This window comes from Mobula birostris, chromosome 26, assembly GCF_030028105.1.
Source record: "Mobula birostris isolate sMobBir1 chromosome 26, sMobBir1.hap1, whole genome shotgun sequence".
Taxonomy (NCBI): Eukaryota; Metazoa; Chordata; class Chondrichthyes; order Myliobatiformes; family Myliobatidae; genus Mobula; species Mobula birostris.
The window spans coordinates 30,844,752-30,871,154 of NC_092395.1; the positions used below are offsets into that span (position 1 = coordinate 30,844,752).

A 26,403-nucleotide genomic window follows, 5' to 3' on the forward strand; every position below is an offset into this window, starting at 1 on the left:
TCACATTAAGAAATTTCATTGTTAAGATGCCAAAGTCATATACGTAATAAGCAGATAATGGGAGGTAAATCCTGATTTAAAAATACTCTAGGAACATAGATATAGGAGTAGAATTAGGCCATTTGGATTGTCAAGTGTGCCATGGCTGATCCATTTTCCTCTCAGCCCCAAATCCCCTGCTTTCTCCCCATATCCCTTCATGCCCTGACTAATTAATAATCCAGCAACCTCTGCCTTAAATATACCCAACGACTTGGCCTCCAAGCTGACGGTGGCAACCAGTTCCACCACTCTCTCTGGCTAAAGAGTTTCCTCTTCACTTCCATTCTAAATGCACATCCCTCTGTTCTGTGGCCGTGTGTTCTGGTCTCAGACACCCCCACCATAAGGAACATCCTCTCCCCATCTACATTATTGAGGCCTTTCACCATTCGATTGTTTGGAATCCCCCCTTCATTCTTCTGAATTCCAGTGAGTACAAGCCCAGAGCCATCAAACGCTCCTCATACGAGAAGCTTTTCAATGCCACAATCATTTTTGCGAACCTGCCCTAGAAACTGTGGTATCTCCTCAGTGAGATGAACAACTCACCTCATCAGGCGGGGGATAGAGCATATACATATCAACCAGCCTGTCAGATTTACGCACGTCCTTATTCCTCAGATCAACCTCCTCCATTGTCGTAGGTTGCAACAGTTGCTGAATGAAGAGTTCTGGTGTCTCGGGCTGTAGCTCATCAGTCTGAGATCCAGCTGAGCTCTACATAAGGACAGACACAATGATATTTACGTAGCTTCTTTCTGGTCTCAGAAATTTGAAAGCAAGTCCAAAAAGTACTTTTGCAGCACGACTAACAAGTACAAAGTTAAATACTGCACGGTTGCACAAACACAATGCAATAAATACTGGATCATTTATTTTAGTGATGTTGGTTATTTGATACACATTGGCTAGCAATTTGGGGGAAAGTATCTTACTCTTCTTCGAAATACAGACTCGCGGGTTTTAATTTTCACATCAATCTGAATCAGCTTAGCACTCCATCCAAGATGAAGCACCAACAGTTACAGCACTCCTTCAATGTAGGAAGAACAGAGAAAGGTGATTTTATTCAACAGTGCAAGATTAGTAAACAGTGTACAGAAGAATATTGTTTAGAGATCTGTATATGAGATGCAGAATATAATCCTGCAGGTACAACACACAGACAAAATACTAGAAGAGCTCAGCAAGTCAGGCAGCATTCATGGAGAGGAATAAAAATCCAATGTTTCAGGCCCTTCATCAGCCCAAAGCAATCTTAGTCAGCTCAGTGCTGAACTGACCCTGTGGCTGTGGCATGCAGCCACTGGGCTCCTGGACTGTCTGCATCCCCTCAGCACTGAACTGTCTCCGTGGCTCTGAACTCAGGGACTCTGCAGTTCATGTTCTGTGTGTTAACCGTTTACTTTTTTATGGTTTGCACAATTTGTCCTTCACTCTGCACATTGGGTGTTTGACGGTCTTTGTTGTGCGGGGTTTTTCGCGGATTCTAGTGTGTTTCTTTGTTTTGTAGCTGCCTGCAAGGAAATGAATCTCAAGGTTGCATATGATGTATTGTAGGTACTCTGAAAATAAATGTCCTTTGAACTCTGAATTTCCAGCACCTGCAGAATTTTGCGTGCTTTTGCAGGTACAACAGGCGGGAAGGAAGATAATTGACAGTTTTGATTCCCACCCTGACAACTCCCTTCTTAATGACCATTAAAAAAAGCCAAATATAATCCCTATTTCCTCCAGTGCAGTGCATCACAGCAGACCCTAACATGGAACTCTGAAGCCATTCTGTGGGCCAACTAGGCAGCAAAAAAGTCCTACCAAAACACGCAGTTAGTCAGGAAGCTGAGAGGAATGAGTGAAATGTAGTTTGGGAAAATGGAAGAAAACTGAACAGAAGAAGAGTTTGTTCGGTGTTGGAGCCATCAGCCACTTAAGATGATTAATGAGCCTTTTTGTGTACAGAACTAGACCTCAACTAACCTGCAAGATTAAAATTGGCATCAATTTGTACTCCAAAAATCAGAATCACCGTTGATTAAATGTGACCAATCTGTTAAACTGTTGTCCAAGCCTCAAATCATTCACCCTCGCCTATCAGATTAAGCTGCACCTTCACCTCCCCCTTCAACCCCCTCATAATCCTGCCTCCCATCATCATTCCACACGCACACTAAACTACCTGTCACCAACCAAACCCTCCCCGTCCATGACCTCAGACTGCACGGCCAGCCCCACTGACACCAAGCAAATTAATTGTTTGTATCAGGCGGCCCTACTTTTTGATTGGGACTGCTTATTCTGTTGTATAATATTTATTGGCATGTGAAGCCCTATATTTAGTTCCCAAGTTAAACTGAGAGCAATGCCACTGGGGAAAAGATAATGGAGTGTACCTGGGGGCCTTGCATTTCCAAATTAAAGCTCTCATCACATTCAAAGATCTGATGAGGGAGGTTCAGCTCTTTGCTCCGACTTTCCCTGTTGCACTTCTGATACCTGAGAAGGAAATCAAGAACATTAATTGTATTGTACCTGACTTAATCTGGCACTGACAGTGAACTGAATAGACCCTGAAAGTATCACACTCAGTCAGATCCACCACAGTTATGAACAATGAAGATCAAAATATTGGACATGAGCTGCTGTTCAAACAGACATTTTATTCAATTACAGTTACATGTTCACACTCATCTGGTAATCTTTCACTCTATTTTCATTGACATACTTCACTGGTGTTCAATTTTTTTTTCTATAGCTTCACAATACATTTTATTACCCTGCATATTTCCTTCCAAAATAGACAGGTGCCATTCAACCCAAAGAGTCTACAGAGCGATCCCATTCCTCCTTCAATTTTTCACCTTTTTCTCCTCACTTTCTCATCAGTTCCAAGACTCTACCACTCACTAACACACGAATGGCAATTTACTGGGGCCAATTAATCTACCAGCTCACGTATTTTTGGGATGTGGGAGGAAATCAGAGTGCCTGTGGCAGTTCATGCAGTCACAAGTAGAATATGCTAACTCCACACAGACAGCAACAGAAATCCAGATTGAACCTAGATCATTGGAGCTGTGAGGCAGCTCCAGCAGCTGAACCACTGTACTGCCCGTGGGTTATCTGTTGTCCCCTTCAGACGTCCTACCCTCCATGATACCTGCACTCCTCCATTTCTGGCCTCCTGCATGTCTATGTTTAACTCAGTACACCTCTGGTCCTAAAATCTTAAATTACCTGCCTAAACTTCTCAACCTTTGTCTCTAAAGCCTACATCTTCAACTAATCTTTGGCTATGTACCCTTAATATCAAACATCATGTAATAACACTCCAGTGAAGGATCTTGACTCCAGCGCATGAAAAATAGTCTATGCTTTCTAGGGCCTGACTGTGAATCATTTCTCATACTCTAGATTTTCTTTTCAGGGAAAATGCTGATAAAGTTCACCATCATCTTGAATATGACAATACAACCTTTGGGTGACTGATTTGGAAATGAAGACCACAAGCTTGGCACAGGACTTATGATCTATTGGGCAGCACTGATACATGCCCCTGACACTCGGGCAACCACAGCAAGAACCTCAAAGCACTGGGAATCTGTTATCTCCACAAAATCTTCCAAATCCATTGGAAGGATAAACAAATAAACAGTGTTGGCTTCTAAGCCAACATTCTCAGCAATAAGGTTTAAGTAATCACTAATCCATCCAAGAGAATTTTACATTAATAACTGTAGAACAGACATCATCTACTAATGTGTCCCCCATTATGCATCATCCTGCCAAAACATCTCCCCCTCCCCCCAACTCACCTTATGCATCATCACCAACAATAAATACTAAGATAAGGCTTTGGAAAACATGGACCAGCTCAAAAATTTCAGGTGTCCCCTTTCAATGGAGACAGAAATCAGTGATAAAATTCACCTTCCCTTTCAGTCAACATGAGGAAAAGAATGTTCAAAGATCAAGACCTCAAATACTGAACATGGTCTATTAGGCAGCAGGTGTCTGCTCCTGAGCATGCTCTACCTATCACATGCGCCTCCAAAGACCGAAAACATACTTCCCATGTCACTTCTGCAAAATCCACCAAGTTTACCAGCAGGATAAACAACCCTTTCCCAGGCCAACATCCTCAGCTTCAGATTTACTTAGACTCACACTGAGATTTATTTATCATGTGTACCTTAGAACATCCAGTGAAGTGTGTCATATGCATTATCCAAGGATGTGCTGGGGACAACCCACACGTATCGTCACATGTTCCGGCACCAAACTCCGAACACAACACTGAAATCAACAGTGTTGATGTCAATATTGAAGCTACAATTACTCTCTACTGTACAGGCCATTACGTGCCCAAATACAGACTCTGGAGATAGACACTCTTTCCCGAACTCTGTCATGGGAAGAGATAGTTAGGTGGACAGAGGAAAGGATTCAATAATGCTCTCAAAAATGTCTGTGTACCAAAGAGGACAATCCAGGTGTTTCCAAATAGGAAACCATGGACATAAACCAGGAGATCCACTCTCTTGTGAAGTCTAAGTCTGCAGCATTTAAATCAGGTGACCATAAAGCTATCAGAGATGCTAAGAGTCAGTACCAGTCCAAACTCTAATCTCAGTCCAGCCGTCAGCTGTGGCAAGGCTTACATAATAGAACAGGTTACAAAACGAAGACAAGCATTATTGCAGACAGCAGCACATCCCTTCCCATTGGGCTTAGTACATTCCATGCATGTTTTGAACAGAAAGGAATGGATATGCCACCACCCACCCTGACAGTCTCCTGTGCACCTGGACCTACAGTCACCACGGCAGAGGTAAGATCAGACTTCCAGTGAGTGAATGTGCAGAAAGCATTGGGCCTGGTTGTGTCCTTAGATCCTGTGTAGATCAGCTGGCAGGGGTATTTTCAGACACTTTCAATCTCTCCTTGCTTCAAACTATGGTGCCTTCCTGCTTTAAGGAGACCTCAGTTGTCATGATACTCAAGGAAAACAAGATAACATGCCTTAATGACTGCCCTCCAGGGATTCTAACATCTACCATCATGAAGTACTCTACTTCAAGAGCCTGGTCATGGAATGTATCAACTCCAGCTATCGGACCACCTCGACCCACTTCAATTTGCCTTTCACCAAAACAGGTCTACAGCAGATGCCATCTCCCAGACCCTACACTCATTTCTGGAGTACCTGGACAGAAAAAACCCCTATGTCACACTATTTTTTATTGATTACAGTTCTGCCTTCAATACTATAAATCTAAGCAAACCCAAGACCAAACTCCAGACTCTGGGAGTTAATGCCCCCCTTTGCAACTGGATCCTCGACTTTCTGAACAACAGATCACGATCAGCAAGGATGGGCAGCAACACTTCCAACCGCAGAGTGGCCTCAGAACATTATTGTAAACACTGGTGCTCCACAGCTTTGTGGCTCAGCCCCCTACTGTGTGGTCAGATTCTGCTCTGACCCCATCCACAAGCTTGCAGATGATACCACTGTGGTGGGCCACGTCTGAAATAACGACGTTTTGGAGTACAGGAAGGAGATAGATAGCTTAGCGTCATGGTGTTACAACAACAAATTGCTGCACCTGCCTATTTACCTCCTCCCTTGCCATCATTCAGGGCCCCAAACACTCCTTCCAGGTGAGGCATCAATGTACTTGAGAGTCTTTCAGGGTTATCTACTGTATTCTGTACTCCTGGTGCAAGCCTCCTCTGCATTGGTGAGACCCCACGGCGATTGAGGGCAACTTTGTTGAGCACCTTTGCTCTGTCTGCAACAAGTGGGATCCAGTGGCCAAGCATTTTAATTCCAATCCCCATTCCCATTCTGACATATCAGTTCATGGCTTCCTGTACCGCCAAGATTAGGTCACTCACGGGTTGGAGGGGGCTTCTTTCATCTGGGAAGCCTCCAACCTGATAGCATGATCATCGATTTCTTTAACTTCCTGTGATTTTTTCCTCCTCTCACTTCTCTCTCCTTCCATTCCCCAGTCTGGCTCCTCTTTGACCTCTTCTCTTCTCCTTACCCTCCTCTGGTGTCCCTCCTCCTTTCCTTTCTCCCATGGCCTACTATCCTCTCCCATCAGAATCCTTCTTCAGCCCTTTACCTTTCCCACCTCTTTCCTCCCAGATTCTCACTTCATCGCCCCTCTCCCAACCACCTACCTTCACTTTTATCTGGTTTCACCTATCACCTTCTGGTTGGTACTCCTTCCCCTCCCCCCATCTTCTTATTCTGGCTTCTTCTCCCCCTTCTTTCCAGCCCTGAAACATCGACTCTTTATTCTTTTCCGTAGATGCTGCCTGACCTGCTGAGTCCTTCCAGCATATTGAGTGTATTGCTCTGGATTTCCAGCATCTGTGGAATCTCGTGTGTTTATCTGTCCCTCAATGTCGCCAGGACAAAAGAGCTGGTAACTAAATTCAGAGAGGATGGCAGTGCACATCTTCTGTCCACATCAATGGTGTTGAGGTTGCGAGGGTTGAGAGCTTCAAGTTCTCTGATGTGGACGTCACCTTGTCCAACCACGTTGATGTCATGGCCAAGGAAACTCAGCAACAGCTTAGCAGGCTAAAGAAATTCAGCATGTCCCCGTCGACTTTTACCAATTTGTATTGATGCTCCACAGAAAGCATTCTGTCTGGATTAGGAACTGCTCTGCACATGACAAGAAACTGGACAAAGCTGTGGACATAGCTCAGCACATCACACCTCCTCCACAGACTGTCTATACTTCTTGCTACCATAGTAAAGCGCCCAGCACAATTAAAGACCCCACCCACCCACGACTTTCTCTCTTCTCCCGTCTACCTTCAGGCAGAAGATACACGAGGCAGATAGCTCATACAACCAGGCTCAAGGACAGCTTCTATCCCACTGTTATCAGAATCTTGAACAGACTTCTTGTACGATAAGATAGACTCTTGGCCTTACAATCTACTTCATTATGATCTTGCACTTTATCATTTTCCTGCAATGCACTCTTTTCATGTCTTTTAGACATTAATCCGTTCCATTATTTAATCAATGCATCTGGGTAATGATTTGATCTGTACAAACAGTACGCAAGGCAAGCTTTTCACTCTATCTTGATACAGGTATCAATAGTAAACCAATAACCATAACCAACACCAAAAACTGCAACATTTCCACTGACTCCTGGGAACTTCTCGCCCATGAAGGCTTAAAAAGGTCAAGGAGCAATCAGGGTGTCACTGCGAACCCCGAGTCAATGCATCACAAGCCCAGAGTAAATGGTGGGAGGACCTTCACCGCCTCACGAGCTCTCCAACTCGCCACCCAGACAGAGACTTCCTGCCTCATCTACAAAGGGACCTGCAGTTCCACACAGGCCTCGTTAGCCACCTCAAAACACTCAAAATGGAAAAGGAAGCAAAATCAGCCTTAATCCTGAGAGATAGCCCAAGATGAAAATGGAAAATCTAAATAGTGGTTAGAGCACAGGTTCAGGAAAACATCCAAAACAGCCATTAAGTTTTTTTTTTACTAATACAAATAGGGATTACAATGTATGCTTCATGTCCTCTTTGTAAGGATTTGACAGTAACGGACTGTAACAAGATACAGTGAACTTTCTCAGCTCTCTGAAAGTCAGGACGTTGCTTCCCCATTCTGATGTTTGGTCTAAATGACTGAACCTTTTGACCGTAGCTGCATGCTGGCACATGATTGGCTGATTAGATATTTGTATTGACAAGCAAGTGTACAGGTGTACCTAACAAAGTGTCAGTGTAGCTGGGGAAATGGTTAAAAAGTGAGGATTCAGGGTTTCACAGATTAAAAAAGTAATAATGAGCTTTTAAAAACTCTAAAAGGACAAATAGACAATGTTGATGACTCAGAGAGTCAGGCAGCATCCGTAGAGAAAGGAAAAAATGTTAAAAATTCAAGTAAATGACCTTTCAGTAGAATACTGGCTCTGCCACACCAGGAATCTTGTGCAGTATAGAAAAGGTGAGAAGGTGTAGAAAAGATTTACAAACATGATTCAAGGAAATTTGAAAATACTCCGCAGGACAGAGATGTTACCTCGTCTGCTGAGTATCTCCAGCATTTTCTGGTTTTCTATCAGTTATCTAGTATCTGCTATTCCTTCTTGCGATTCCAGAGATTAGTGACTTGAGTGTAGACTGGAAACTTTGGAGTTACTATCCTTGAGACCAAGGTTGTGTGGAAATGTGAGAGATATTAAAATCAGTGATAGAGGGGGTCAATAACTAGTAGCCTATAAAGTGAAGGTGATGGGCAAAAGAACCAAAAGTTACATGAGAATTATGCGTTACCCTGAGCGTCTGGAATTCACAGCCAAATGTTGTAGATGAGGCAGAGAAAGTAGTAATGTTTGAAAAGGAGGTGACTAGGCAGCTGAAAGAAAATAACTTGCAAGAGAGTAGGGGACCAGGACAAACTTGAGCTACTCTTACTTAGATCCTGCTGGAACTCAATGGGTTAAATGCCTCCTTCTCTGCTTGTAACCATTCCTTAATTCTGACTGACTTTCTGTGTTAGGTGGGTAACAAACCAGTACAGCTGTTTATATCATGTTTCTTTTCCAGAGAGGCAACTGGGATCACCTTGGGAGGTGTTTTATTTTGATTCAAAGTCTTTTCAAACAATGTGAATCTTAAATAAGGAAAATGTTAATCACAATTTTTAATTTTACAAATACAAAAATGATCAGGTATAGATATTTTGGGGTAAGAGCCAACATGCCCCTTGTCCTATAATCAGAAGCAATGATTCACATACCTCCTGGTTACTGTCAGCCATTTCTTGGTGTAGGTCTCCACACATGATCTCACCTGTGGAGTCAGGTTTTCCCTATCAAGTAACAAAATCAAGAGGATTATCCATTGCTTTAAAAGATAGAAAAAGTAAACACCTGTTAAGTTATATCACAAATGTCAGTGTTACCAATGTTCCTCACAGCAAGTCGTAAATACGACAGCATTTTTGAACATAGCAAAGCCCTAAAAACAGTAACATTTATGGTGTGGTGATAATGGTTGAAGAAACTATCTCTGAAAACAGAAACAACTCTCAGCTCTGCGATGGATGCCTGCCATTCCCATAAACAGGCACATATTTATTTTAATGTTTCATTGAAAGAATGCAGTTCAGGAACTGCAATAGTCTCAGTTTTTAAACACCCAAACTTGCTTATGAGCTCAAATCCTGGAATGAAACCAGAACTTTCCGAGACAGCAGTTGAGAATAGTAAAGCTAACACAAAAAGAAAATCTCTTGCAAGAATATCATACACATTTCAATTTACTGTTTTATGAAAACCTTCTATCATTAAATTAGAATGTGAAAAAAATATTCCATGATGTCATTGAAGACCAACTTTATTCAACAAAAAGTAGTGGATATTGCTCCCCACCAATGACCACATCTACATGGAGTGCTGTTGCAGGAAAACAGCATCCATCATCAAGATCCTCTCTATCTAGGACATGCTCTCTTCTCACTGCTGCCATCAGGAAGGTGGTACAGGAACCTCAGGACTCACAGCACCGGGTTCAGGAACAGTTACCCATCAGACATTAGGCTCTTGAACCAGAGGGGATAAACTTTATTCACCCCATCATTGAACTGTTCCCACAACCTGTGGACTCATATTCAAGGACTCTTCATCTCATGTTCTTGATATTTATTGCTTTTCTTTAAAATTACTATTTATTTTTTCTCTTTCTTTTTGTATTCGAAGATTTTTGTCTTATGCACATTGATAGTTCGTCCTTTTGATTCTATTGTTTTTTGTACCTGCTGTGAATGCCCACAAGAAAATGAATCTCAGGGTTGTACGTGGTGACGTATATGTGAGGCCCTCTGCTGGTCAGAGTGGACTGTGGATATTATGTTGTAGTTGTCTACATGATACACAAACGAGTACACAGGCCTGGGCAGTATGATATGCAGAGCATCCTATTGCGCATGTAGTAGGCTCCCTCTCCCCACACAGCTGATGCATTCAAAGGTACAGCAGAGATCAGTACGGTTTGGCACCAGCAGTGTCGCAGGAGTTGCCAGTGTTGAATTCAGCATAGGACTGCCTTCGGCTTTCCAACTCTGGATTTTTCCTTGGGGTTCACTCCCAAAGCCTTTGCCAAGAGTGGGTGTAGTCACAAGACAGCAGAGGTTTGAGATCAGAGTTTTCCTTCTCCTAGATGAGCTGCCAACCATGGGTGATGAGCCCAATCTGCCCAAAGCAACTGTTTATAAGGTGCCAGTAACCTGCCTTTGCACCATCTCCTGTCAGTAGAAATGACAGTGGTCAATCCACATGTGAAGGCAAGGAGGCTAATTGGGAACATTTAATAGCCAGTGGGGGCTTATCGCCACTAACTTCCTGGCTGTGACAACCTTTAAGAATCTTAAGGAACACATGTACTTTGATAACAAATTTATTTTGAACTTTGAAAAATGGATGGAGGTGGTGTTTTCCTTTAACTAATCTTGACTCAACAACATGGGGGAAGTGAAATTCAGCATGTGGCAGGTGGTTGGTCAAGAGCCAAGAGCCTCCAACCTGATGGCATGAACATTGACTTCTCAAACTTCCGCTAATGCCCCACCTTCCCCTCGTACCCCAGCCGTTATTTATATACACACATTCTTTTTCTCTCTCTCCTTTTTCTCCCTCTGTCCCTCTCACTATACCCCTTGCCCATACTCTGGGCTTTTCCCCCCCTCCCCCTTTTCCTTCTCCCTGGGCCTCCTGTCACATGATCCTCTCATATCCGTTTTGCCAATCACCTGTCCAGCTCTTGGCTCCAACCCTCCCCCTCCTGTCTTCTCCTATCATTTCGGATCTCCCCCTCCCCCTCCCACATTCAAATCTCTTACTAGCTCTTTTTTCAGTTAGTCCTGACGAAGGGTCTCGGCCCGAAACGTCGACTGTACCTCTTCCTAGAGATGCTGCCTGGCCTGCTGCGTTCACCAGCAACTTCGATGTGTGTTGCTAAAATCACAGCTTTCACTTTTCTCCACATCACCCAAATACTCCCAAGTCCCTGCTAGAATAACTCCAATAAGGAGGGGGAATTACATTAACAGTAACCATTTCAAAGAAGCAATATTTAAAACCTTAACAATTCTTAAGCTATAAAGATTAATTTGAGATTTGAGGGAGAACCTAAAGTGTGCTTCATGCAGAATTAAGTACTTTCAGTACAGGTAGATGATTAGTCAGGGCCTCATGGCAGTGAGTTATAGATTACTCCTGTAGGCAATATACTGCCTTTATAGGCAATAAGGACTCACAGTTCACAGAACAACATATTGTCAACTCTGTAACAAGTTATAGCAATCTCCCACAGAAAGTGATTACTGATAGATTAGATAGGCAATAGATTACTGATCTGTAATTACAATATGGCTACATAAAAGTACTAGTGCACATAGGAACAAGTTCATCACAAATCACTAGTGCAGTCAGTGTTAGATAATACACCACCGTCTGCACGCATATTCCCTCAATGCATTTTTTTAAAAGTTACAAAAAGACAAGTAAACAAGTCTCACTGCAGTTTTCATGGTCTCATCGTTCGTCAGAAAGGCTCGTCTTACCAGCTGTCTGGCTCAGCAGGAGTCACTGTCCGATACTCTCGAGAAGACAGGGTGACTTTGACATCGTCCTCTGGGAAGTCCACCAGGTGCTGAAATGACTCCAGCTCAGGATTTGCCAACTGGTCTGTCATGTGTGCCTCAATATCCAGGGGCTCCACAGGTTCAAAAGTAAATGGCTGAAATTAACACCGATGAAAGACGTTAGGAAGTAAGGAGAGAGAGAAAATTATTTGTATAACTGCTCTGGCATAATGCCAGAGACCCAGAGGCGTAATAACATGACTAAAATATAGAGAAACACAACAGCCAAGTGGCTTGCAATAATTCATGAGCTCTTGAAATCTTTGCACAGATGTCTAATACTATATTTATTAGACATTCCTGCTACTCACAATATTGTATGTTGGTGTTGAAATGGATTGCCTCATGTGGGTCAATGGATTCCTTTTGTACTGTGGTACAGTTATCCTTACTTCACCAGCATCTGCTTCCCTGTAAACCAGATGGAAGAATACATGAACAAACATGTGATCCAAAACATTAGCCACATAAGAAGAGGCAGAAGTAGGTCTTGCATTCCCTCAAGCTTCCTCTTCCTTTCATAAAGATCACACCTGATCTCCATGTCCTTGCAAAGTCTCATAGTCCCAGTATTCTTGTTATTAAGTGTAGTCACAACAGGGTCCCGGGAACGGAAGGAGATGAATGGTCAATGAGGCAATGCTGGTTGTGGTAAAAACGTCAGTCAGGGTTCAAGCAGCAATCACTTGCTCATCTATGAGAATGCAACAGGATCCTTCATGCTTACCTCAAAAGCAGGTAGTTGAAGCAAAACAGAGAACACTTCCTTAACACCAGCAATGAACTGACAGAGTAGATTACAGGCACAGCTCCTGCCCTGGTCCATGAGCCCATCACCTTTGGGGCCCCAGCTGTCGGAGTGCAGCCAATTAACTTTAACACTGACTGAAGTTCATCACCTGCTTCCGACTATCTCCTTTACCTAATCTCTCTGTTGAAGTTCTGATTTTTACATGATTATGTATTAATAAGCCCATATGGCAACAGCATCAAATTAAATTCATACACTATAAAGGGTAAAAGATCTTAGGCTCTGTACAGAGGCTCAAAAGAACAAGATCAATGCTGAGTGAAAGATGAAGATCTTTTGGAGCAGTAATTCATGCTTCATGGAGAGGCAGGTCTCAAGGAGAATCAATGGAAAGATGAGGTACAAGTCAGGGAGGCTCAGGAAAGGATCTGCAGAGCTTACGGCCAGCAATGGGGCAACTAGAAAAGAGAATGCACCACAGCCTGGAATCACAGGGGTTGGCACCTTGGAGAGTGGGACAATTAAAGGCATGGAGAAGTATGAAGGGTCGAGGCCATGAAGTGGTTCAAATATGGGACTGTACATTCATAAAATGACAGAGCATAGATGGCGGGGGGGGGGGGGTCTTTGGCCCTTCATATCTGTGCCAGTCTGGAAAAAGTTGGCCGGTCTAATGCAACCTTCTTTCACAATATGTGTGGCCTGGTATGGCTCCACATGTTCACAACCAAGTACACTTTAAATATGGTGAAGGTTTTTGCCTTCTCCAGCCTCTCAGGCAATGAGTTCCAAACACTGCCACCTTCTTAATGAAAAGAATTTTCCTAATTTCTTTGCTAATCTTTCAAACTAATACTTCAAGCCTACGTCCTGTGGAATTTGAAAATAATTTCCTAATTAATCCTACAACTTGCTCTTCATCCACATCATCACCACCACTCCTCTTTAGGGCCTTATAATTTTTGTCCATATTTACCTAAACCTTTCTTAAAGTTGCTACTAAATCTATCTTAAATCTGTGTCTTTTTCTTAATCAAACCAACTATGTGTTGAACACCTATTTCGAGTCTCTTAATTTGCTCCACATATTACAAATCCTTTTTACCCGGTGCCATAAAAATAATTTTTTTCTACACCTCCTTAAAATCTTAAAATTGCAAGGGCACTATTCATCATTGCCAATGACTTCAATCAGGCCACTTTCAACAGTGTTTTAACCAAATTACTACCAGCTCATCTCCTGTCCACCAGAGGCCGAAACACCCTCGACCATTGCTAGACAACAATCAGAATAGCTACCGAGCCATTCCCATCCATGCTTGGATAAATCAGGCTGGGGTGGTACTCACTGCATACAAACAGGAGCTGAAACAGGAGGGCCCAACACAGAAAGCCACACAGCGCTGGTCTGAGGAAACACACGTGCTTCCACATGACTGCTTTAAGTTGGTTGACTATTGATGATCAGAGACTCAACTTCCAGCTTGGATGAGTATGTCAGAATTAGAATAGTATTCCTAAATGGGAATATTTGATGATTCCCATCAAAGCTGCATGTAAAGAATTGCCACTTAGGTGCCATCTTGATCTGCTTGTGTTATAGAAGGTATTTGTGTCACGGACTTTATTTGCAAGTGTATTGAGACTGTGCACCAAAGAGGACATCTAGTTCTCAAATTGGAAACAATGGATAAACCAGGAGACCCACTCTCTTCTGAAGATCAAGTTTTGCAGCATTCAAGCTAGTGATCCTGACCAATATAAGAAAGCAAAATATGAACGCCATAAATCTATCAGAGATACTTAGAGCCAAAATCAAATCTCAGTCCAGCCATCAGCTATGGCAAGACTTACATAATACAATGGGTTACAAAACAAAGTCAGGCAGCATCATTGGCAATATCCCCTCACAATGAGCTTAACACATTCTATGCGCATTTTGAACAGAGAGGAATGTGTATATCAACACACACCTAATAGTCTCCAGTGCACCTGAATCTACAGTCACTGTCACATACATAAGATCGGGCTCTGTGGAAAGCATCAGGCCTAGGTGGTGTCCCTGACCCTGGCTTTAGAATCTGTGTGGATCAGCTGGTAGGGGTACTTGCAGACATTTTTAATCTCTCCCTGCTTCAGGCTGTGGTTCCCTCCTGCTTTAAAACTATCATCCTAGTACACAAGAAAAACAAGATCATGTGTCTAGTGGCTTTGACATCTACCATCATGAAGTGCTTCGAGAGGCTGCTCATGGCATGCAACAATTTCCAAAAAACCTCAACCCACTGCAAGTTGCCTACCACAGAAACAGGTGTACTCCCATTCTACCACACTCATTTCTGGGGCAACTGGACAGTAAACGTTAATCTATTTTTTATTCACTACAGGCCCACCTTCAATACTACAATTCTAGGTAAACCCATGACCAGATCTTCCTCTGCAACTGGATTCTTGATATCCCAGCCAATGGACTGTAATCAGTAAGGACAGGCGGAAATACCTCCGCCATGATCATTCTCAACACTGGTGCTCCTCAAGGTTGTGCCCCCTACTCTACTCCCTGTTCACTCATGACAGTGTGGCCAGATTCTGCTCCAACTCCAGCTACAAGCTTGTAGGTGATACCACCGCAGTGGGCTGCATTTAAATAGTGTCGAGTCAGAGTGCAGGAAGGAGATTGAGAGCTCTATGACATGGTGTCATGGCAACAACCTTTTCCTCAATGTCAACCAAACAAAAAAGCTGGTCTTTGACTTCAGGAAGGGAGGCAATCGATGTCTGGATCAATGGTGTTGAGTTTCAGAGGCTGACAGCTCCCAGATCCTAGGTGTGAATATCACCAATAGCCTGTTCTGGTGCTGTGACCAAGAAAACTCACCAAGGTCTCTAATTCCACAGGAGGCTGAAAAGATTTGGCATGTCCCTGTCAACCCTTTCCAATTTTTATTGATGCATCATAGAAACCATTCTATCTGGATACTGGCTTGGTATGGCAATTGCTCTGCACATGACCACGAGACACTACAGCACATCATGAAAGCCAGCTTCCCTTCCTATGGAATCTGTCTATACCTTCTTCCCACTGCCTCAGTAAAGCAGTCAGCATAACCAAAGACACCACCCACCCCCAGAAATGATCTCTTCTCCCATCTCCCATCAGGCAAGGGATACAAATGTCTGAAAGCATGTAGCACCAGATTCAAGGTCAGTTTATAGCCTGCTGTTATCAGAGTCTTGAATGGATCTCGTACAATAAGGTAAGCTCTTAATCTCACAGTGATTATGATCTTGCATTTAATCGTATACCTGCACTTCACATTCTCTGTATCTTTTATAGTTTATTCTGCATTGTTATTGTTTTACCTTGCGCTACCTCTAATGATTTTGATCTATAGGAACAGAATGTAAGACGAGATTTTCACTGTATATTGGTGCACAGGACAAAAATAAACCAATATCAATATATTTTTGATGGATAAAGTTGAAAATAAGCATATTAAATTGTAGTAATGAGAGACAGGATGAATAGCAAGCAATAACAATGGCTAATACAGGTCGTGAGCAGAACAATTGTTTTGGGATAATGAGCAGTAGATTTTTGGAAGAACGGAAGATGGATGCCAACACAGAGAGCTTTAGAATATCCGGTCTAAGGGGCAGAATCAGGGATTCAGCAGAAAGTGGGAGGAATGCAGTTGAATCTTCAAAGTTTTGCTGATGGAGATCATGCGATGAAAAAGTCAGTTGAAAGCCAAATGAAACATGATATAGCTAAAAATCTGGTTCAACTTCAGCCTGTGGCAGGTGGAGAGAAAGAAATGTTGATGAGAAACAGCTTCACAATCTTTGGCCAGGAAATGATAGTTAACACAGTGCTCAATGTCAGACAAACAGCTGAGCAACTCAGTAACACAGTCAAGAGAGGTGGAAAAGTGGACCTTGCAAGTTGACAGGATACATGTGCAAAAGGTGTTTTTGGATGAAGTTACAGCATGGAGATGAGATAGATGGATGGATTATTGGGAAAGTGCGGCATTAACAAAGAAGGGTAGGAAGTGAGATCATGGTTGGAAATGTGCACAGATAAGCAAGAATCTGGGTAAGGACAGTACAATCACCTGGAGAAAAGAGGAATGAAGGAGCTTGGGGGTGTACAACAATTTTCATATTTCTGCACGATATGGGATAATGATTGTAAACCCAGTCACAAAGGGGTTCAGCAGTTCACACTCTTATTTCATCCATAAAGTATAACTAGACACCAAGGCTGCATAAACAGTAAACTTAAGGAATGTTTATGGTCTTGGAGAATAAGATAGATAGATAGATAGATAAATAGTTATACTTTATTGATCCCGAGGGAAATTGGGTTTCGTTACAGCTACACCAACCAAGAAGAGAACATAAATATAGCAATACAAAAACCACAAACAATCAAACAACAATATGCAAACTATGCCAGATGGAAATAAGTCCAGGACCAGCCTATTGGCTCAGGGTGTCTGACCTTCCACGGGAGGAGATGCGAAGTTCGATAGCCATAGGCAGGTACAACCTCCCATGACGCCCAGTGTTGTATCTCAGTGGAATATGGCCGGAGTCCAACAGCAAAAAGTTCAATATCCGGGCTACAAACACGTTCCTCGATCGTAATATGACCAGGATTGCACCATCCGTTGTTAACCAGAACAGCAAGCCCCCAACTTCTTTACGCTTACCACTCTCAGTGCACTTCTGGTCAGCCCGAATGGTCTGGAAGCCCTCCATGGAAAAGTTTTAAGGTGTGGAAACATAAAAGGCAATGGATACAAAAGGATTGGAGAATGGAATATCACTAGATTCATTGAATGGACAATTCAACAAAATGAAATAGCATCAGTTGGACCTTTAAGTGAGCAGCATTATAATGAGGAACAGGACTGACATGACAAAGCAGTGGGACATGCAGCAAACTCTACCTCAATCCATGTCTAAGCACAGTGTTAGCTACCTCATTGCGTTGTGGTCTGGGAATTGGGAAGTGAACAACATGACAAGGAACTAGTCATATTTCACCTATAACTTTGTTTCATTATAGCTTTAGCACAAACCCACAAAGTTAAACCATAAGCAGACTTTAAAAAAAAAATCACAAAACCCATCTGGATTGGAGGCCATATCTAGGTTTTACTGCAGAACAAACTGCTCAGGGTCAAGTATGTTATTGTCAGAATCTGGAACTATTATGAAAAGGTAAAGAAACTGTGTTGATCAACACAGCCATGTCTATCTAGTTTGCACTGTGAATTGTATTGTGTGCATCAGCATAGACAGTACCACGTATTATTTCAGATTGTGTATTCATAGAAAAATGTATGGGCAAATTAAATGGTGTGCAAAATCCCAAGGATAAATACATCAAGGAAATAGGATTTTTACTCTGAACTACTTGTCACCATCAGATACCCTGATGTTAGATATCAGATGGGATCTATCAATATCCTATCTTGCAGTTTTTGCATGTTTTTAAAAGAATTGCAGACTATATCCCAATACCCTAATTGCCCCACTCAAACATATCAGGAAGTACGCATTGAGCATTTTTATACTTTCACTGGGACCAAACTCAGCTACAACTTCAGATTTTTCACTTTCAAAAGAGCCTTTCAGCCTCTCACTTCAGAGTAAATCAAACATGAGTCCAGTGCAGTAGATATCCTCTTGTGTTCAATAACAATCCCCACTTCCATAAGCAAATTATGCACCCTCTCTGACCAGCACTGTCCTTCTGTTCTCCAATGCCAGCATGAACCAAGAACTGTAACAAACCAACCCTGTAAAAAACTATCTGACACCTGAATGGAAATTTAATCTTCGTAACAAGTATGCTGGGGATAAGATAGGTGACCCGCATTTTTGTTCCAGATTTCTAGCAACAAATGTTGTGACTGAGGTAAGAGCTACAGTATATTCCAAAGAAACAATACTAAGAATGCAACAGTTGCTCTGGTAACAGGATCCATCCAATAATACTACTGAGTATGGTAACATCAACACACCCTCGCCTCTGCCAGATATTATTTTTAACTCACTATCATTTTTCAAAGTTAAAAGGACCATTGTTGGAGCAACAAAAACAAATATATTCCTTGCACTTTCGATGATGTGGAGTTTATTGACAAGTCTGATGTACTGAATAAAAAGGGGCCCAATACTAACCCAGGTAAATACACCAACACAAGATACCCAATGCCAACATAATAGCATTAAGATGGTGAATGAGTCAACCAAGTAGAGCTAGGAGCATCTTGTAGCAAGTTTCATCTCATCAGGGGTATCAATTTGTGAGCATGACGTAGCAAATACCAACTCATTTGTTGGAAAATTCAAAGTGCAAAGTCAACCTTATATAAGGATGCCAGATTTGTTTTGTACAATGACACGACCCAGGCTACTAATGTTTTAAAGGAAAGCCATGCTTTAGAGGCAAGCTAAATACTTGGTAACGTCTATTTTCAGTTAAGTCAGCCCAAAGGTATAATTGAACATAGATACCAAAGGCAAGTGGGTCATGTGCAGTACTCTACATAGCCGATTCCTTCCCTATTGTCACCAGCAGTACCTAGTAGTGCTAACACCCCTCAACACACACGCACCTTTGAATGGTTTTGGTAACTTAATTATCCACTGTGCTTCCTCTCTAAATTTCATTTCTGTACGCCATTTAGCAAACAGCCAGAAATCTGTGTTGTCTTAACAGCCACATCTATCACAACTTCACTGAGAGAAATGACTGTATGACCTGAGCTCAGCCTATAACTAGACATAGCAAAATAATTGAGAGTCAAAATTTCATTGCTCACACTCTTCTAAATTAGCAATTGATTTCCAAGCCTAAGGCATCTGCTTTTGTATGACAGCACACTATTTCTTTCTCACCCAGATTCATTTGTTGAATATAATGGGCTAATTTAGAAGGGACAATAGTTATTACCCCTCAACCATCAGGCTCCTGAACCAGAGTAGATAACTTCACTTGGCCATCACTGAACTGTTCCCACAACCTATGCATTCACTTTCAAAGACCCTCCATTTCATGTTCTGGATATTTATAGCTTATTTATTTATTATTTAATCTTTCTTTTTGTATTAGCACAGTTTATTGTCCTTCACACATTAGCTGGTTGTCTGTCCTGTTGGGTGTGGTCTTTCACTGATTCTATTGTGTTTCTTGTATTTACTGTGAACACCCACAAGAAAATGAATCTCCGGGTCGTATATGGTGACATATATGTACTTTGATTACTTTGAACTTTGAGCAGGAGATACACACTGGTAATACACCATCAACAGGTAAGTACTTTAGGTTGATGCCTAGAAGCAACACTTGAGGGAATGAGCAATCAGATAATGTGGTGAAAAACTGTATATTCCAATTACGTATATTCCAAATAGCCTGACGAGGGATTTAGATCCATTTCAATTTGTCTACCGTCATAACAGGTCAACAGCAGATGCCATTTCATTGGTTCTTCTCTCAGCTCTGGAACATCTGGACAGTGAAGGTGCATACATGAGGACACTTGTCATTGACTGCAGCTCAGCGTTCAACACTACCATCTCATTAATCAATAAGCTGCAAGACCTAGACCTCAACACCTCCTTCTGCAATTAGATCCTCATTTCCTCAGTTGCAAACCAGAGTCAGTTTGGTTGGCAACATCTCCTCCACAATCTCCATCAGCACAGGTGCACCACAAGGACATGTGCTAGCCACAGATCTACTCATTTTACACCAAGTACAACTCCAACGCCATATTTCAGCTCGCTGACAACACCACTGCTGTTGGCCGAATCAAAGGTGGTGATGAATCAGCATACAGGAGGAAGATTGAGAATCTGGCTGAGTGGTGACACAACAACAACCTCTCACTCAATGTCAGCACGACCAAGGAGCTGATTATTGACGACAAGAAGCAGAAACTGGAGGAACATGTGCCAGTCATCAATAGCAGATCTAATTAGATGGAGAGTGCCAGTAAATTTAAATGTGTTGGCATTATAATTTTGGAGGACCTGTCTTAGGACCAGCATGTAAGTGCCTTTACAAAGAATACATGTCAGTGCCTCGACTTTCTTTAATTCAGCATGTCATCTAAAACTTTGACAAACATCTATAGATCAACTGGAGAGTATCATGACTGGTTGCATCGTAGCCTGTATCAACACCCAAGAATGGAAAAGCCTACAAAGAGTGGTGATTACAGCCCAATCCATCACTGGAAAAGCCGCTGGAAAAAGCTACAGGGAGTACTCCCACAAGAAAGCAGCATCCATCATCAAGGCCCTCCACTATCTCACTGCTACCATTGAGAAGGTTGCACAGGAGCTATAGGTCTCTCATCATCATATTCAGAAACAGTCCATTGCCTTCAACCATCAGATTCCTGAACCAATGTGGATAACTTCACTTACCTCATCACCTCAACACTGAACTGATCACTGAACACAACATATGGAGTCACTTTCATGGACTCTACCACTCATGTTCGCTGATTTTTTATATATATATATAAATAAATTTTTTTGTATTTGCACAGTTTGTCTTCTTTCGCACATTGGTTGCTTGTCAGTCTTTGTGTGTAGTTTTTCACTGATTCTATTGTATTTCTTTGTTCTACTATGAATGAACATAGAACATGGACCATAGAAATTTACAGCACATTACAGGCCCTTCGGCCCACAATGTTGTGCCGACAATGAGACTACCTACTCTAGAGACTACCTAGAATTTCCTCAACACATTGCCCTCTATTTTTCTAAGCTCCATGTATCTATCTAAGAGTCTCTTAAAAGACTCTATTGTATCCGCTTCTACCACTGCCTCCGGCAGTGCATCCCATGCACCCACCACTTTGTGTGAAAAACTTACCACCTGACATCCCTTCTGTACCAACTTCCAAGCACCTTAAAACTATGCCCCTCATGGTAGCCATTTCAGCCCTGGGAAAAAGCCTCTGGCTATCCATACAATCAATGCCTCTCAACATCTTATACACCTCTCTCAGGTCACCTCTCATCCTCCGTCGCTTCAAGGAGAAAAGGCCAAGTACATTCAACCTATTCTCATAAAGTACGCCTTCCAATCCAGGAAACATCCTTGTAAGTCTCCTCTGCACTCGTTCTATAGTATCCACTCGAATGCTTGCAAGAAAATGATCTCAGGGTAAGTTTACACTCAGCCAATCTATTTATCAATTAATATCTAATCATCTATTTACCTGGCAGCAACTCAATGCATTAAAGCATGCAGATATGGTCAACAGGTTCATTTGTTATTCAGACCAAACATCAGAATGGGGTTGAAATGTGATCTAAGTGACGTTGACCGTGGGATGATTATTGGTATCGTACAGGGTGGTTTGAGAATCTCTGAAACCACTGACCTCCTGGGATTTTCATGCACAGCATTCTCTAGAGTTTACAGAGAATGGCGCAAAAAAAAAATATCCAATGAGCAGAAGTTCTATGGGCAAAAACACCTTGTTAATGAGAGAGGTCAGAGGAAAATGGCCAGACTGGTTCAAGCTAACAGGAAGGCAACAGTATTTCAAGTAGCCACCTGTTGCAACAGTGGTGTGCAAAAGAGCACCTCTGAATGCTTCAAACCTTTGAGTGGATGGGCTACATCAGCAGAAGACCATGAACATACACTCAATGGCCACTGGTTAGGTACAGAAGGTACCTATTAAAGAGGCCACTGAGTGTTTATGTACGTTGATAATAAATTTACTTTGATCTTTATTTTGAAATAGCCTCTCTGAAAAATAAATGGCAATCCAGGAATGAGGGTAAGGTGCCCAAGGGAGAACAGAAAACAAATAAAATTAAGGAGAAATAGAATCAAGATGACTAAAATCAAAAACTTTCCTATGTACCTTGAAAAAAAAAGTTGTTTTGAAAAATTATTCAACATTTTTCAGTTTTCAGAGCAACAACGGAGTGCTTTTAGTTTATTGGAATAAGGATTGGGGGGTAAGCAGAAAGGATATTAGAAATAGGGAGCCAATGAGGCAAGGGATACCATTTTAATTTCAAAGATTTTAAGGACAACAAGCTTTTCACAGGTTGTTAGCGCAAGAGAGATTTCAGATGCTGAAAATCTCGATCTACATCCACAAAATGCTAAAGGAACTCAGCAGGTCAGATAACATCTATGGAGGTCAATGTTTCAACAGGACTAGAAGAGAAGAGGGCGGAAAGCAAAATAAAAGAGTAGGAGGGAGGGGAGGAGCAGCAGCTGGCAAGTGATAGGTGAATCCCGGTGAGGGGTGGAAGGCAGGAGGGTGGAGGAGGGGGAAAAGAGAGGAATAATGTGACAAATTGGTAGGTGACCGGTGCAGAAGGCAAAGAACTGAAGGAGAAGGAATCAGATATGGGAGGACATTGATCATGGAATAAAGGGAATGTGGGGAATGACAGGGAAGAAGGTGAAGGAATGGGCAGGAAGGGCAGGTCATAAGGGCAGAGAACAAAAAAGAGACAGGGTAACCGGATGATAAGGATAAAAGGGTGTGGGGGTGGGGGAAGAGGGGAGTGCTTATCAGAAGTTAGAAAAATCTATGTTTATGCCATCAGGTTGCAGACTACCAAGACAGAATATGAAGTGTCCTCCAAATAGCATCTGGTTTCAACATGGCAGTGGAGGAGGCCATGGACAGACATGTTAGTGTGGGAATAGCAAGTAGAATTAAAATGCCTGGCCACTGAGATGTCATGGCTGTTAAGGTGGATGGAGCAAAGCTGCTTTGTTCCAGCATTGTAGAGAAGATTGCACTGGGAGCATCGGATGCAATGGACTCACATGTAAAGTGTTGCCTCACCTGGAAGGACTGCTTAGGGCCCTGAAGAGTAGTGAGGGAGCAGGCATAAGAAAATGTGTAACATTTAGCACTGTTGCAGGGGCAAGTGCCTGGAGAGGAAGTGGTAGGGAAGGAGAAGTGGACAAGGGAGCTGCCGAAAGCAGGGGGGGGGGGAGCGGAAGAGGGAGTGAGGAGGGGAACATATGTCTGATGTTGGGATCCTATTGGAGATACTGCAAGTTGCAGAGAATGACATATTAGATACGGAGGCGAGTGAGATGATAGGTGAGAACAAGCGGAACTCTATCCCTGTTATGTCAGGGGTGGGGGTAAATCTGGTGAAGCCATTAATAGCAGTGGAGCGGAATTCCATTTTCTGAAAAAAAGCAGATATCTTGGATGTCCTGGAATGGAAAGCTTCATAGTGAGAATTGATATGGTACAGACAGAAAAACTGAGGGAACAGAAGAGAATGGCATCTTTGCAAGGGACAGGATGGGAAGAGGTATGGTCAAGGTAACTGTGGGAGTCAGTGAGTTTGTAAATGACACCAGTAAATAATCTGTTTCTGGAGATGAAGTCAGAGAGATAAAGAAAGGAAAGAGAGGTATCGGAGATAGACCATGCTAATTTGAGGGCAGGGTGGAAATTGGAGGCAAAGTTAATGAAACGGATGAGATCAGATTGGGTACACAAAGCAGCTGAGAAAGAGTTGGGGAACTTTACCGGCGTAGACTTTTTCCATGTAGCCAACAAGAAGGCAGGTATAGCTGGGGTCCATCTCTTCTGGAGAAAGTGGGAAGAGTCAAAAGAGAAGTTGTTCAGGGTGAGCATCAGTTTTTCCAGATGGAGGAGGCTTGTGGTAAAGGGGAACTGGTAGGGTCTGGCACCAAGAAAGAAGCAGACATCCTTGAGGCCTTCCTAATTGAGGATGGAATTATAGAAGGACTGGAAGGCAATGGTGAAAATGAGGCAATCAGGGCTGGGAAACTGAAACCTGTTGAAGTGCTGGGGGGCATGTTAGGTAAGAAGACTTAGGTAAGAAGGGCCTGAACCAAGGGACAAAGTGAAGTTGATATACTTCTCCAATTTTTTTTTTTTTTGGTTTCACTTATGATCCTCAAAATCTTCCTCTCACCCTTCTCTTCCCCCTCCCCCACCTTTCTTTCACCTTCTCCCTCTGGTTCCACACCTCATTCCCTTTATTCCATGGTCGTCTGCCCTCTCCTACTTAATTCCTTTTTTCAGCCTTTTGCCTTTCCTGCTTCTCACATTATTCCCCAACCCCACCCGCTCACCCAGATTCACCTGCTAGCACCTGATCCTCTCCTTCCCCCGACTCGTCCATTCTGCTTCTGTTCCCTTGCTTTCTAGTCCTGATGAAGGACCTTGGTACTGAAGTGTCAACTATTCATTTCCCACCCTGTCTAATCTGCTGAGTTCCAGCAGATGTTCAAATTTCAAAGTAAATTTATTATCAAAGTGTATGTACATCACCATATACAAAGCTGAAATTAATTTTCTTGCAGACATTCACAGTAAATACAAAGAAACAAAATAAAATCAATGAAAAGCTACACAGAAGATAGACAAACAAGCAAAGTGCAAAAGACAACGAACTGTGCAAATACAAAAAACAAAATAATAATAAGTAAATAAATAAACAAACAAACAAACAATATTGAGAACATGAGATGAAGAGTCCTTGAAAGTGAGTTTATAGGCTGTAGAAACAGTTCGGGGGTGTGTGTGTTGTGTGTGCGCACGTGCGTATGTGTGTGCATGTGCATGTGTGTGAATCCCAGATTTTCATTCACCACTTTTCAGTACACGCAGGTGACACACAACATTGGTTAGGCAGCTGGTGGAATATTGTGTGTAGTTCTGGTAGACACAATATCGGAAAGACGTGATTATTCTGAAGATAGTGCAGAGGAAATACATCAGAAAGTTGACTGGGACAGAATATTTTAATCATGGGAAGAGAATGCAGAAACTGAGTTGGTTTTCCTTGGGGCAGAGAAGGGGTCTAATAGAGATATAAAAATGAGAGGAATTATTAGGATAAATAGCAAGAAACTTTTCCACATGGCAAAGGTGTCTAAGACCAGAGATTAAGGAGCAGCAATAGCCATGATGTGGGATATAAATTTCAAAGAGAAATAGAAAAAGGCATGTTATAAGGGCAATGTTACAATAGTCATGGAGGATTTCAATATGTGCAGGTAGATTGGAAAAATCACGTTGCTGCAGGATCCCAAGAGAGGGAATTTGTATAATATCTACAAGATGGTTTATTTTAGAGCAGCTTGTGGTTGAGCCCACTAGGTGAAAGGAAATTCTGGATTTGGGTGTTATGTGATGAACCAAAATTGATCAGGGAGCTTAAAGTAAAGGAACCCTTGGGAGCCAGTGATCACAATAAGGTTTGAATTCACTCTGCAGTTTGAGGGGGAGAAGATAAAGTCAGATGTTTCAGTATTACAGTGGAGTAAAGAGTAAAAGAGAGGGAGGGTTGATATTGGACCGTTGGAAAATGACACTGTAGAGATAGTAATGGTGGACAAAGAAATGGTAGATGAACTTCATAAGTATTTTGCATCAGTCTTCACTGTGGAAGATGCTAGCAGTATACCAGAGAGTGTCAGGGGGCAGAAGGGAGTGTTATTGCTATTATTAAGAAGGTGCTTAGGAAATTGTGAAGTCTGTAGGAACATAGGTCATCTGGACCAAGTGGACTATACCCAGGGTTCTGAAAGAGGTAGCTGAATAGATTGTGGAGACATTAGTAATGATCTTTCAAGAATCATTAGATTCTGGAATGATTCCAGAGGACTGAAAATTGCATATGCCATTCCACTCTTTAAAAAAGGAGGGATGCAGAAGAAAGGAAATTATAGGCCAGGTACCCTAATTTCAGTGGTTAGGAAACTGTTGGAGTCCGTTATTACGGATGATGTCAGTTAAGGAATCAGGTTTAATATCCCTGGCATATGTCATGAGATTTGTTGTTTTGTGGCAGCAGTACATTGCAATGCATAATAACAAAACTATAAATTATGTACATATAA

General features: G+C 42.2%; 1 protein-coding gene across 3 annotated transcripts in view; it reads right to left on the bottom strand.

Annotated features, from left to right (window-relative positions):
• The window catches only part of LOC140188166 (dedicator of cytokinesis protein 7-like), a 255,411-nt gene that overhangs the window by 219,690 nt on the left and 9,318 nt on the right, over nt 1-26,403 (bottom strand). For all 3 annotated transcript variants that reach the window (XM_072244167.1, XM_072244166.1, XM_072244168.1), the window contains exons 2-6: nt 12,052-12,151; nt 11,660-11,835; nt 8,837-8,908; nt 2,433-2,535; nt 592-759 (exon numbers count right to left, since the gene is read on the bottom strand). In XM_072244167.1, coding sequence (XP_072100268.1) covers nt 592-759; nt 2,433-2,535; nt 8,837-8,908; nt 11,660-11,835; nt 12,052-12,087 — 555 coding nt within the window. In that variant the 5' untranslated portion in view covers nt 12,088-12,151. The remainder of the gene's footprint in view (nt 1-591; nt 760-2,432; nt 2,536-8,836; nt 8,909-11,659; nt 11,836-12,051; nt 12,152-26,403) is intronic.